The 14971-nt window shown below is 45.1% G+C and overlaps 1 protein-coding gene across 5 annotated transcripts in view; it reads right to left on the bottom strand.

The window, feature by feature from the left end:
• PCDH7 (protocadherin 7) overlaps nt 1–11362 on the bottom strand; it is a 254853-nt gene extending 243491 nt beyond the window's left edge. For 4 of the 5 annotated variants that reach the window (XM_041483404.1, XM_041483493.1, XM_041483573.1 and 1 more), the window contains exon 1: nt 7990–11362. In XM_041483404.1, the coding sequence (XP_041339338.1) occupies nt 7990–11160 (3171 nt within the window). In that variant the 5' untranslated portion in view covers nt 11161–11362. The remainder of the gene's footprint in view (nt 1–7989) is intronic. The other variant, XM_041483735.1, reaches the window with a different exon arrangement.
• Nucleotides 11363–14971: the final 3609 nt, after the last annotated feature.

The following is a 14971-nucleotide window of genomic DNA, read 5'->3' as shown; positions in this document are numbered from 1 at the left end:
GACAATGAATGAAAATTCAGTTAATTGCTTATATGTATTCAGGTATCTGCACATGCAGATTCTGTTCTATGAATTGGCATGTGTATGGCACACACATTTGAAAATTGTGCTGAAGTTCTCACAGGAAAAATAATTTTCAACCCTGCCAAAGGGCACCATATGCACAGAGTGCTTAATTTTATTTTAAATATTGTTCCTTTAAGTAAACGAAAGGATTTAGTGATTGATCTTTTGTTTGGCCTTGATCTGCAGCTACAGAAGAGAGTTGCAGAAGACCCCCAGGTCTTGGGTCATGCACCCTGTGCGTGCAGCTCTGTGCAGACAGCACAGGATCTTTCAGCTACCTAAACTGACATTAGGATGCTCACCCTCAGATAGCTGAACCACAACCAGAATGCCATGACAGTCTCCATCACTTCCTTTAGTTCATTTTCCAGCACAACACTGAAGTCAGAAACATAATTCTACCTCAGATTGTATCCCTTTAAATGCATTGTCCTGATGAAGGGTCTTTTTTTTATAGGATAAGTCTCTGTGTTAAAGTAATTCTGCCTCTCAAGATTTGGTACCCAAAGGAAGTAGGGGCTACTTCTTGTATTTTACACTGCTTCAGGGCTGAAGAGACATTGACATTTATACCTGGATAGACAGAATAAATTACAGCACTCCCTCCCAATTCTCTTTGAGAAATGCTACAGCAGACAAAACATAACACACAATACATTTCCTGGCCACACCACCAGTCAAGAATCCAATTTGAATGGAGTTTAAGGTAAATTCTTCACAATAATCACATAACCATTCAAAATTCAGGAATTTTTATGCTGTCAGGTGGCAATTTTTTTTTAACTTACAAGATGGTACCATAAAGGAATTTCTTCAGACATGACTGCAAGATAATATTGTCTCTGAATTTTTGGCAGGTAGAATCAGTATTTCTGTATTCTGGTTCTATCTGTGAGCAATTTTCAGCATCAGCTAATACCTACCTTCTGTACCTAGCCTTAAAAAGTTAACTTTATATTATCCATAATTATCTCTAAATAATAAAAGACCTTATGTCAAACACTTTGATAAATACCAATTTTATTGCTTCCTAATACTGCAAGAATGCTACTTGCAAGCACACATTCATTTCATTCAGTTACAAACTCAGACATTAGAACATTAAATCTGTAGCAAAATCTCATCTGACAGAAAAATGTTTGGCTTTAAAAAATATACTGTCTTATTAGTAGTTAATAAGGAAAATTAGGTTTTGAAAGACAAAGATAATGGTTTCCTTCAACTTCTAATAATTGTGCTGTTTATGACCCACTCTGAGTAAAACTGATCTTTTGGGGATATGCTGCCCCCAAGACTGCATTTTACAAACTAATGATTTCAAAACAACTTTTTGCCTAAATGAGAGGAATTTTTTTTTACTGGTATAAACAATAAAAAAGTCACATCACTTTTATCTACCTTGCAGTTTTAAATGGGGCCAGAACATTGTTTCTGTTCAAATCTCTAAACCCCAAAATTTACTCTAAATTTTTTCTATATTCTCCTTTCACAAAAAGTAATAATAAATGGTTGCTCCATGCTGCTTGTATGTGCTATATATACAGCTAATCCTTTGGGTTTTTAACACCTCTGAAAGTTGTTCTTAATTTTAATTTTAGATCTCTTGTGAAAATGACCACATAAGAGTGAGCAAATGACTCATGCTAAGCACATCTCCACACAGTTGGACAGCTTCAGTGTGTATCACTGACATAATTCAAGAACCTGACTAACTCATACTTCAGTATAATTACATTTTGAGATTTTGACTTGTGCTCATGACCTGCTCTCAGTTAAATATTTTTAGACGAAATTGCATTAAAATATGAAATGAAAAAGTTTAAAATCTCCTATGGATTATTCTCGTCTTATTCCATTCTGATTCTTGTCACCCATTTCAGAAGCCCCTCTAATCTTAGTTACTCCAGCATTACTGTGATATTTTGTCATCCACAACAACAAAATACAAGTGACCTTGGGAAGTCTGTTTCCTAAAATATATGTAAAAAAGTAAATTAGTCCTAGCTTGAAATATACCTTTATGCATGTCACAATTTTCTTTTACAAACTTAATTAAAAATTAAAATAATGCAAATTTATATTAAAAATAATAATTTAAAAGATTTTGGTTTTGATCCTTGACTGTAGCTGTTGGCTTATTTTTGTCATTTCAATTATTGATTAAAATGAATGTACAGTATATGCTACAAAAGTCTAAAATCTGATAACAGAAAACAAATTTACTCTTCCAGGAAAGAAAAATCAGGAAAAAAATAGAAAAATACCATATTCTCAGCACATGCTGAAATAAAACCATCTAAAAAGGTCATTTTTTTTTTAAATGGAGAAAGGTAGAACATAAATTACATGGAACATATTACACGTAATATGGGCTAAGACTGAAAAAAGTATATTTTGCAGGTTTAACAGTTTCAAAATGTCTGTTGGAAGCAGACTTGCTTAGAAAATCTTCCTGTTAAATACTGTACTGGACAGCTCATATGCTTCTATCAATATTCCCTATATATATAGTAAAAATTATGTTAATCTTGTTAAGATTAGTAATTAAGTATAAAACGTTTTGCAGTTATAGTGAAGAGTTCAGAGTGCTTGTCAAGGATTTAGTTGACTTAGAATGCTAACTACTTCTGAAGTTTGTTGATTTTCTTTTATATTTTAATGCAAAACCAAACTGATTAGTTTTATACGTCAAAGTAGCCTAGCATATTACTAAGTACATAAACCTGCTTAAACTTTTAATAGAAAATACTTAAAGGAAAATGAGGCTGAAGCTGCAGAGATGAAACAAAGCTGTACTGATGGTCAAACTAGCAACCATCCCAAATACCAGAAAACCAGATAACAAAAACCTTAAAAAAAAAAAAAAAAGAGAGAGAAAAAGGAAGAAACACACTCAGAAACATAAAGCCTGATAGCAATAGTAAAGCTGCTAACCATGGTTATAACCCAAGTTCACTTTGTGTAACGCCAGAGAGCTGTCTGAGTTGATAAATCAGATTCTATCCTTTTAAAGATGTTTCTTGCTACCCCTTGCCTATAATAGTACAGTTCTTTACTTATTCAGAGCATGTATCCTTCTTTACTCAGATCCTGTCCCTTTTGGCTCTGTACATCTCCTGGGAGTGCAGAATGATTCAGTGGTAACTTAGTCATTTGTGCACTGTACAAGATGATTTTACTGGAGAGGAAAAAAATAAAAGCCGCACTTATCAGTGGAACACTTTCTGTTAAATAAAGATAATTAAAGCATCAATGATACATCCATTTCATGTTTAATTAGCCCCTCTCTCATCATAATTTGCTACTGAAGGTGAAATGTGGGTCACTTTTGAAAACTAATTGTAAAATATTTAACATAATGCAAAATGAGAACAGAAAATTGAAAATACTTCTGTATGCTTTTCACTAAACAGTATGAAAGTTAAATGTGTGAAAGAAGTGACCAATGTAAATGTGTATACTCAATAACAATATTCTATTTTTTTTTTTTGACATGGCAGTGCCACAATGACATTGTTATTTTTATTATTATTTTACTGTAGTGTAATTGCTTAGCTTAAAGTTGTGAAAAAAATTTATTCTTTAGAGGTGTTTGGGAATAATATAAAAAATAGCTTTTGAGATAAGCCTCTCTGTGTATGTGTGTGTCTGTACATAAACAAGAGGAAAGATGATGCCCTCCTGTATGGTTAAACTGATTGCTTCCTTAATGAATGAATTTGGAGTCCTGTTAGGGCTGCTGGGTATATGTGCATGTTTATGAGGAAATTGATCCATTTAGTTTATAGAAACAATTGACATACATGATAACCAACTAGTTAAAATACTTCTGCAATATTGCAGTAGACTGATTAATGTTTGAAATTTTATCAAATAAATTAACTGGCTACTGAACAAGGATTTTTTTTTCAGAAATTAATTTCTATGTATTTCACTTTCAGGAAAGGAAGACTTTACAGCAAATGCATATAATTTTGTTTAGAGTGTCAGCACACTGGTTTGATAAACATTTTTCTTCATGAAGCAGCACATTTTCAATGAGAAGAGGCATTGGGATTTTTAGAGTTAGCTAAGTTAGCTAAGAAGCCAATATACAAGTACAGAAATAATTCTGCACAGGAATTCATTTACTCTTTCTATAAGTTCCACTTATAGTGACCAATATCTCTCAAAAAAATAACAAGAAAAAAACCCCCACAGTATTATAACTGAAGTGTTTTAAAGAGCCAATGTTTTAAAGAGCCAATAATCATTTCTTAGTAAAGCAAGTAAAAAAGAAACCAAGATAAGATGATGGCCAAAACATATAAACATACAAAGAGTGTTAAAAAGGCCTGTTCTTCAAAGAGTGGTTGGTAATGTGTGGACTCATTATTGAAATTTTCACTGAAATAAAACTGCTTCTATGACACTATTTTGCACTGTGAGACAAAGAGGTGGAGAAGTATATATTATAAAAAGATATCTGTAACTAAATGATCAAATAAACAAGTATTTACAATTAAAATTCATTATGAGATCTATGATTAAGTATGTAACTCTCCAAGCTGTTAAGTGATTCCCCTTAAGCACTGAGCTTTCATTATCTTTGGCTGGAAATCCCAATATCCAGGCTCCTCACAGGCAATGTGCAGCACCTGGATGTTTCAAATTTTAAATCCGTGATCCAGAAAAACACTTACTTAAACTTATCCCCATTCAGTAAAACACTTCTGTACAGCTTTAACTTTTGGCAAGTGATTAAGACCTGTGGAATGCTAAGTGTTTTAAACATTTGTAGTACTTTACTGAAAAGGAGAGAATTGATAAGTGAGAAGCTAAAAGAATATTTCAGAGCAATACCATGCTAAGTAAGACAAGGATAAGAGTTAAACTTGCTAAACATCTCCTAAAAATAGTGACTGTGAAGAGTCAGAAGTCTACTGAATACACAATTTTGCTTTAAACTATATATAAAAGACATTAGAAGGAGAAGAGATACAAATTGTTTGCAGTTTTCTCCAGCTAAGTTCTCTTACACAGTCCTGTATCAAACATGATGTATTTTGAAATGTATGTAAGAATTCATTTCATCACCTTAAAAATTAAGTATCAAATCATGGGAATGAAAACAACCTGTGTTCCCTGGGGTACACCAGTCGGTCATGTAAGTAGAGACTTTATCTCCTGACTGCTGTATTGTAGTTATAGGAAAGCATCAGTTACCAAGTCTAATTACACTAATGGGTAATTAGCAACACTCTCATCTCCAGTAACTTAGCGCAGGTATGTTCTGCTGTGTCCACTTATTTGTTCTAAAATTTTATACACTGTCTAATGTATCCTTAGAACAAAGGGAACTGACAATGAGTAAATAAAGGCAGTCTTAGAGATTTCAAGTAGTCTCCCTACCACAGTCACACCATTATGCTACTGGCTCTGTTCCAGAAGTACAGCAGAACTATGAAACAAACTGATATACGCCCCATCAGAACCCTTTATCTACATCTGCTTCACATTTCTCTCTAAACAATTGTGCTGAACAAGAGCTCCACGTGGTTTGGGTGTTAAAAATCCTCAGGTGTTTTGCCTGCTAAAATGAGAAATACTTCACTGTCAATGTTTGAGATGTGAAAAGTGTACATATTGTTTATGCAAGTAAATCTTAATGTCCTCAGTACTATGTAAAATGAGCAAAAGCATACAAATGTCTCTCAGCAACAAGCTGGCAAGTACACGTAGAAAAGTGGAAACAGAGGGTTTGTGACTGATAGACTCTCCCATAAAGTCTGTTATTTAACACTACCTTTACTGTTTTCTTGGACAATTTCCAATTTATGTGTATGCTTTACAAGTGTGAAAATACTCTCTACATATTTAAAAATAAATAGATAAGACATTAGAATACTGGCTATAAACTACTTGAATAAGTGAACATTCATAACAGGCTAAATATTTAACACAAGAGAACTATCAACACTGAGAAACTGGTTTGCAACAAACAAATTAAGTAATGGAACAATTCATTGGAACTAATATTATTAACAGATTATAATCCATATGTTTAGATGAACTGCAGTATCAAGAAAGAAGTGATATCTGATTAGCATACATTCCACTGCTACTTTTATTCCAGTGTTTGCTAAAATGGCATAATCTACTCTGCGCTTAATAAGCCTTAGGAGATGAAAGATAAATAACTTAGTAATTTGTATTTTATACAGACTATTCTCAAACTGAAATTGTGATGTACTCTCTAGGAAGGCATTAATGAAATGTGTCACACAGAAACTACTGTGTCAAACATTCTATAAGCCTGTATCACTTGCAAAGCCACATATACAAAAGCACTGGTGCATATTACAATTACATTATTTTGGTGACCTGAAAGACTGGAGCGGGTGGCTTACACAATTAGTTTTATGCTGCTATATTTTAAGTATTTCCGAGCAGAATGCAAATACTGGCAACACATGTAAAACTTCAATTTTAGTAAGCTAGCAAACATTTCAAAGTATAAAAAAATGTCATCGTGTACCATATTTGCACGTCAATAAGTGGAAAAGAAAGCATTTTTGTCAAAATAGTCAGAATTTCCCTGTTCCAGGCTTGGATGTGTAGTTACATGAATCAGCATTCATTTGCCTATGGCTTCCTGTGTAACGTGCACTGCAGTTGAGAAAATGTTCAGGATGTTATCTTATACTTACTATCACCGGAAAAGTACTCCCCTCAAAAAAGAGGGACCTCTGTTCAGAGTGCATAAGCGTCTTACAAATAAACTGAAGCTTTCACTTAGAAGCTTGATTCCCCTCCGTGCTATCCCTATCTTATTTCAAGGACTGTAAAGACTGTCCCTACCATCACCACTTTTAGGCTATCGGAGCTTCACCGAACCGAGCCCTGGCAACACAGTCGAGACCAGAGCCAGCCACTCGTGGCACCCCTGAAGGCACGTTTCGCTCCGAGAGGTCTCACGACTACAAACAGAGCTATGCAGCAGCTGGGCGAGCAAATTAGGGCCTCTCAGCGTGAATGAAATTTCATTAAATAGGCAAGAGGGGCATAAAAAAAAAAAAAAAAAAAAAAAAAGCAATGAGAACATAACATACTGAGGTGCGATTCTAAACTAACGCTTATGCGTATTCAGAGCAACTGCTGCAATGAGTGCAAATCTCTGTGGTGTAAATTAGAGCATAGATAGGCTGTGTAGATTATTTAAGCCTTTTGGTCCTAATGAAAGGCCCGGTAATTACAGCCATTAACGCTTCAGCGCTGCGGCTGCAAATCCACTCTCACCCACAGCTTTAGGAAGCATCAGGCAGGCAGCAACCCCCTTTCCCCGAAACAACTGGCTGCCCAGGCGAAACTTTCCTCCTCAGCCGGAGCTGACACATCCCTAAGGCTGGGAAAGCATCACGGCGGGGGAAGCGCCGGGACGGGCTGATGGAGGCGGGGCCGGGGAACGGGAGGGGGATGGCGGCTCCGCCTGGTGGGGGGTCCTGATCTCCCCTCGACACCCCCAAAACCGCCGGGTTTGGCCTCCGGGCGCGCGGCTGACAAAGGCATCTCAGGCTGCCTCACAGTTTCTCCGGGACTGGAGACAGACCCCCGGCCTCCGCGGCCGGCTGCCTGGGGCAGCGCCGGCTGCACGGACGGGCTGGTCGGCTGCCGGATCTGATAAGCGGAGGCAATGATAAAAACTATAGTAATAGCAATAAAGATGTCTGACTGCCCTTCCTTCATGCTGTGTGTTGGTCTGTGCACCTGACTGCCTGCCTGGAGCGAGGGGGGCGGGGGCACCAGACTGAACGGGTCACTGAACCTTGACAGGGAGTGTGCCTGTGCCAGTGTGGGAGGCGGGGGGACGGCCATGCCGGCTCGCTCACCCGCTCTGTGTGCGTGTGTCTGCGTGCTGGGGCCCGCGGGGCGCAGCGCTCTTACCTGCTTGCTGTACTTGCTGCTGGCCTGGCAGCTGTACTCGGAGCAATGGTCCGAGCCGATGGAGATGTTGTCACCAGCGCCCACGAAGGTGTTTGCTGGGGGCAGGTCCTGCACGGCCTGGTGCTTTTTGCCAGCAGTGGGGGACTGTGGGTGCAGCTGGACAGTGGGCAGCGGTGAGCTCGACTTGTAGTGCCTGGCCAGGTCAGGGCTGCCTGGGCCACCATTGACTGAGCGATATCGGCCCATGCCAGGGCTGTCCGAGAGCTTCTCGTTCACACTGTCATAGCGCTGCCCATTGGGCTTGGAAGCCTCAACAGTAACAATGCTGCTGTAGAGGGGCTGCTTGCCCTTCTTGCCTTTCTTGTCCTTCTTGGGCTTCTTGGCCTTGTCGTGCTGCTGGGGGGTGAAGAAATCCTCATGGTCCTTCTTGCCGGCCTCGTAGCCATGCTTGCCCTTGGATCGGCAGTAGCGGGCCATGACCACCACGAGGATAAGAAGGATGACGGTCATGATGCCAGCCACCACACCAATGACTATGCTAAGCCGCTGCTTGCTCAGCTCATAGCTGGGATCACCAGCAATGTCCTGGGCCAGTGGGGTGTGAAGGCTGCGGGCCACCTGGCTCTCCACCACAGTGGCATTGGACAGGCTCTCATTGACAAAGACATGGAGCAGGGCAGTGGTGGACTGGGGTGGCTGCCCACTGTCATTCACCTGCACAACCAGGCGGTGCAGGCCATAGTGCTTGGGGGCCAACTTGCCCACCAGTGACACCACACCACTGGCCGGGTCTATTTCAAAGAGTTTGAATGGGTTGCCCCCAACAATGCTGTAATTGAGGTCAGCGTTGAGACCGGTGTCAGCATCAGTGGCGACCACTGTGGCCACCACGGTGCGCATGTTGCTGGAGGGTGGCAGCACAGTGTAGGAGCTGTTGCTGGGGAAGGTGACAGTGGGTGCATTGTCGTTCTCATCCATTACAAAGAGAGACACGGTGGCTGTGGCAGACCGTGGTGGCTCACCCCCGTCCACTGCCTTCACCTTAAAGGTGTAGCTGGTCTGCTGCTCACGGTCAAAAGAGACAGTGGAGAAAATGGTTCCAGTGTCATTCTCGATGGAGAAGATGCCGGCTGCCTGTTCATGGTCTCCAGGCTGAATGGAGAGGCTGAGCTCAGCGTTGCGGCCCTTGTCAAAGTCCATCACAGTCACCATGCCCACGGGGCTGTTGGGCTGCAGGTTTTCTTTCACATAGAAGGTGAACACATCCTGCATGAAGCGCGGCTCATTGTCATTGCGGTCTGACACTCGCACCACCACTGTGGTAGAGCCCTGCAGCGATGGCACCCCCTTGTCCCGGGCCGTCACCTGAAATTCATAGGTGTCCCGTTGCTCACGGTCCAGCACTGCCTGCACTGACACATCCCCAGAGTCAGGGTCAATGCTGAAGATGCTGCCTGGTGCCTCTGAGGAGAGGGGTGAGGCCTCCAAGGAATAGGTGATCTCAGCATTCTTGCCACTGTCTGCATCTGTGGCAACCACTGTGGCCACCCTCTCACCAGGCAAGTTGTTCTCTGGAAAGGAGACCTCCAGCACAGCCTGGCTGAACATGGGAGGGTTATCATTAGTGTCCCCAACCCGCACCAGCAAGGAGTTGTTGCTGGACAAGCTGGGGCTGCCTGAGTCCACAGCCACAATCACCACGTTGTAGTCACGCACAGCTTCATAATCCAGAGGGGCCGAGGTGTGGAGGAAATACTTGCGCTTATTCTGTGGCTCCCCTTCGCCCTCACTGGCTGGTTTGAGCTGGAAGGGCACATCGCCCACCACGGTGCAAGTCACCACACCATTTTCACCTTGGTCCCGGTCTGACACCTGCACCAAGGCAATGGGGGTATCCACCAGCACATCCTCGGCCACACTTGCCACCCCGTCCCGGAGCGGGATGCGCCCGATTTTCCGGATGTCGATAGTGGGCACGTTGTCATTTTCATCCCGGATGTTCAGCACGACAGTGGCCTTGTCTGTCTTGGGGGGCTGGCCCCGGTCTCGGGCCATGACAGTGAAGCGAAGCTGGTTCACCTCTTCCCGGTCGATGCGGTGCAAGACGCTGAGCCAGCCCGAGTTCTCGTCCAGCCGCAGTAGGCGCCTGACGGACTCAGTGGCCGCCCCGAAGACGTACTCGATCTGTCCATTCACTCCCACGTCCAGGTCGGTGGCTCGCAGCTGGAGGATCGGGGTCCCCGGGCTGCTGTTCTCCGCCAGGTCCGCCTCATAGACGCTCTTCTCGAAGCGGGGGCTGTTGTCGTTCACGTCGGTGATCAGCACCCTCAGGATGGCCTGCGAGGACCGTGCAGGGTCGCCGCCGTCCCGCACGCGGAGGCTGAGCTCGTAGGAGTCCCGCTGCTCCCGGTCCAGCGCCCCCTTGACGATCAGCTGCGGCTGCTTCTCCCCGTCCAGGGTGTCGGCCACCTGCAGCTCGAAGACGCTGCTGCGGGCCGCCGCCTCCGCCTCCTGCCGCCGCTTGCTGCCGCCGGGGAAGGGGGCGCTCTCCGGGGCCGCCGCGGCCGAGCCGCCCCCGCCGCCGCGCCGGCCGCCGTCCCCGCCGGGCTCCTGCAGCAGCTCGTAGCGCTCGATGCCGTTGCGGCCGAAGTCCCTGTCGGTGGCGGTGGGGAGCAGGTAGAGGGTCCCCACGGGCCGGTTCTCCTCCACGGTGAGCGTGAGGACGGGGGAAGGGAAGGTGGGGGTGTTGTCGTTGATGTCCAGGATGATGACCCGGCCCTCGAAGAGGTCCACCCAGCTCTGCGAGGGGCCGATGACCGACACCTCGAAGTCCAAGAAGCACTCGTTCTCGTCGAAGATCATCTGGCACTGCGGCAGCTTTTCGCGGTCGATGCGCCGCTCTGTGGTGCTCAGCTCCCCGGTCATGTTATCGATCTTGAGATAGTCGGAGCCCGACTCCAGGCTGAATGTCACCTCTCCGGAGCCTGTCACGATCCCCAAGTCGGAAGCCACGTTGCCGATGCGGATGTCGGCGGGTCCCTCCTCGGCCAGCCGGTACTTCAGGAGCTGCTTAGCCGCTGCGAGGCTGACCCAGAGCGGCGGAGGCAGGACGAGTAAGAAGCAGCAGCAGTAGCAATGCACAAAGCGAAGGAAGGTCCGCATCTTCCTCATCTTCCTCGTACCGAAACCCTCCGCCCTCCTCTCACTCCCGCCTGCCCCCCAATAAACTCCCCTGATAAGCCAACAGTGCGGCTGAGAGTCCAGGTGATCAATTATAAAATCCTCTATTTCTGGAAACTTATTGTCTCATGACTGGTGCAATTGGTGGTCAAAACCCTGCTGCTGGCTCCTCCGCTGCTCTCCCTGCCTTCCAGTTGCGATATACTTACAGTTCATGGGACAGTGGATTTTGCTTTTTAAAGATTCATCTCAGCAGATAGGATGGGATTTTCCTCCTCCTCCCCCTTCTCCTCCTCCTCTCTGATTTTACTGTAATCACTTTGCAAGGTTTGCAATAAAAGCAGGAGCAGTACTGTACGATTCGAAGCCCCCCAGGTTGTCGTCTTCAACACTAGAGTTAACTACAATTCACACACTCTCTCTCTTTTCTCTCTCTCTCTCTCTCTCTCTCCCTCTCCCTCTCAGCCGTTTACGACCAAGGCAATAGCTTTATTCTTCCCCCTCTCTGCACACACAGGGGAAAAAATTGTGATTTGCTTTATTCAAAGGGCTTGGGTCCGGGAAAACTCCAAATCCTCTTAGCAATAGCGGTCTTAAAAAAAAAAAAAAAAAAAAAAAAAAAAGTAAAAAAAAAAATCCCAATAATGTCGGTATCTGCACAGCTGACAGGAGAACCCCGAGTATTACAGTGCAGTCCACAGAATATTCCCTTTGGCTGGCAGAAAAGCACCCAAATCCATCTTCAGAGATCGCCTAAAATGTTCAGCTCTTTCTCCGGAGCGGATTTTTTTTAACAACTCTGCGCAAGGTCATTAGTCACAAAGCAACGATACAGAAACTGCAGAAGCCGTTTGCCCAGAATTTGCAAGGCTGGAGATAAGAACATAGACACACAACAGTCCCAAGTTTGTTTTTGCATCCGCAGTTTGTGTGTGTGCCTTACCTGCATTTGCACTGCATGTGTTAAAGCAATCTGGATCTGCAGCACTGAGAGCGATTCACAAATGAGATTGCAGTCTCTCTCTCTCTCTTTCTCTCTCTCTCTCTCTCTCTCCTCTTCCTTCCCGTCCCAATGCAGGTAACCAGATCTGAACTTGATCCTTTCAGTTCAAAGGTTAGCAACAAAACTATGTGTCCAAAGGCGATTATTGGTCTCTCGTAATTATACCCGGAGCGGAACAAGATGTAACTGGATCCCCCATGTGAATTAACACAGATTCTGAATTACATCCATATAAAGCGGAATGGCAAAGGGGAGGGGAAAAGAGCCGCGACGCGATTAAAAAAAATACAGAGTTCTATTTGCAAATAAAATTGTATCAGTCAGTTGTTTCCTGTGATCTGCACCGCCACAGTGGGTGAAATCTGCAATTGTGTATTCCCTCCTGTGTCTTTCAGAGAAGTGTGGATCAGACGCTTTCACGGCAGAGCGGCTTGTGCTTTAAAATGTTGAATGGCAATTGAGAAGCTTCCCACTCGTAAGAGAAAAAAAAAAAAAAAAAAAAAAAAAGGAGAAGAAGCGGTAAACCGGCAAGTTTGCCCAAAGTGGAGGGAGCTGCTGAAGCCTCTCTCGGTAGCTCTTCCCTGACGCTGCAGCAGCAGAGCCGCCTGCGCTACATACACACAGAAAGAGAGGGAGAGAGAGAAAGAGAAGCTGTTTACATTTGAGGGAGGGAGGGAGGGAGGAGGAGGAGGGAGGACGAGTCAAGCGCTGCACTCCAGAAAGCTCAGTCTTACCCTCTGTCTCTGCTGCTAGTGCTGCAAGTGGGATAGCTGCTCATCACAAAACACCAGTTCAGTCTTCAAAACCGATCCTCATTTCACGCCCGAGTGTTGCTTCTGTTGCTTTCTCAAACCCTTGATCTGTAGTGATTTTCTCCTACCCCTTCCCTCCCCACGTCCGCTATAGACTGTGAATCGAGCAACGATTTTTAAAGCAAATATTTGTTCGCCCTTCTTTTCTTCTGTTCTGCATTTTGCGGAATCAAGCTGGTAAGGAAACTCGTTTCGCAGACTCCCACCTTCCCCTGTTGTGTCGGTGCTTTTGTGAAATAGCTGCAGTCACTGTAACTGCATAAAACTCCAGGGAGAAAGGGGCACTGCCTTAGATCTCAGACTTTCGTCCTGTTTCCCAGTGCTGTTTCAGCCTCTCTGTCTTTGTGATTGTGTTCTTCCTATTACCATGTTTTGAATGTGTCTTTTCAGCATGTTTGTGGGTATCCTAGGAGAAAAAAAAACAAAAACACCACCAAGAAAAAAACCCTCGGAGAAGATGATCAGGAAGGGAGCGAGAGGGTTAGTAGAATAAACACATGTAAGAAGTAACAGATTTATTTCCGAACACAGACTTGCTGCTTCGATGATTGCTAAAATGTAGCGTCACCTATCTGGGTAAGTGGGAAATAAACTTTAATGGTAAAGCTCTCGGCTCAACTTTGCTTATTCTGACGTCTCTAGTTCGCGTCTCCTTTTGACTTTGAGCCATTTAATCGCGTATGGCTTTTGTGTGCTCCCGCCCTACCCTTGCTGATGCCTGGCTCCTTACCTGTCCTCTCTGCTCGGAGCCCGGAGGGAAAAGAGGGAGACTCCGGGGGCAGGCGAGCGCGGGGCAGCCAGTGGGGAGAGAATGAGCGTGTGCGGGTGTGTACGTGCGCGTGTGTGCGGGTCTGTGTGTGCGGGTACATGTGTGCGGGTACATGTGTGTGCGCCTGTGTGCCTGCGCGCAGCCAGGGGAAGGCAGGAATCCAGCTGCTCTTTCTCCCTCTGTGAACACATGTGGCAAAGCAAGTTCTGTATGTGCGCGTTCTGTATGTGTTTTTGTGTGCATTCCTCGATATATATGGCTCTTTTGAATAAAAACGCATGCAGACCAATATAGCGAAATGTCTCTTTCATCGCGACGATATATTTAAGCGAAAAGCGGCCGGATATGTTGAGGTGGTTCAAAGCAACGGTCACAGCGTGTCTTTGTCATTTGGGGCGGTGAGTGATTGTAGGAGGGAGGGAAGGTTGCCACCTCTTTCCTTGAGGAGTCCAGAGACACAGAGGGGCAGAGCCCCGCCGCATGGAGTCGGCGCTGGGAAGGGAGGGAATGCTCCCTTCTCCGGAGGGCTGCAGGGCTGCTCCTCCGGCGCCTCCTCCGGCCCTGGCACCGGCCCCGGCAGCTCTGCCTCGCCAGAACACGAAAACCCTCCCCCGCCGGCGCTGGAGACACTCGGCTTTCTATCTGCAGCATCAGCGAGAAAGCCCAGCTCGGCGCAGGCTCAGTGCTCACCGCCGCAGTCCCGGACGGAGGAGGGGGGTTCGGGAGCGCAGCATCTTCGCAGCGGGTTAAGTAGGATTAGTACCAAATCCCTATTATATTTGCCAAGCAACTTGAATTTGTCAAAATTCCCCCTCGCTGTTCTGGAGCTCCGTGAGGAGGAAATTTTGTGTAAGATCCAGACATGTCAGTACGTAGGAATACCAGCATACTGCATTACACTGGCTCCCTGCACTGGAAATACAACTGCGAACCGCTGGTCCCGCTGTTCCCGTCCCTTTGTGTTTTTAAACGCGGCCAGGAAACTTAATGTATTCGCCAGGGAAGGGGCGGGATGAGCGCGTTTTTAACCTCCCCGCCATAAACTTTAATCGGATTCCAGGCTGTTGCACGGCATGGACGCTCGCCTTCTTGCCTGTGTCTCCTTCCCCGTTGTTTCTACTACGGTCTCCTTGCGAGTGCCTCTTTCAAGCGAATGAGTGATTTCTTTCTCTTGCCATGTGCAATTGCTCCCCCTTCCTTTCCTACCCTCGCTGGCCT

The sequence above is a fragment of the Pyrgilauda ruficollis genome, unplaced genomic scaffold (genome assembly GCF_017590135.1).
Source record: "Pyrgilauda ruficollis isolate IOZ18807 unplaced genomic scaffold, ASM1759013v1 scaffold1, whole genome shotgun sequence".
Lineage (NCBI taxonomy): Eukaryota > Metazoa > Chordata > Aves > Passeriformes > Passeridae > Pyrgilauda > Pyrgilauda ruficollis.
The sequence above is the reverse complement of the archived record's forward strand: the minus strand, read 5'-3'. Positions and strand labels throughout refer to the sequence as shown.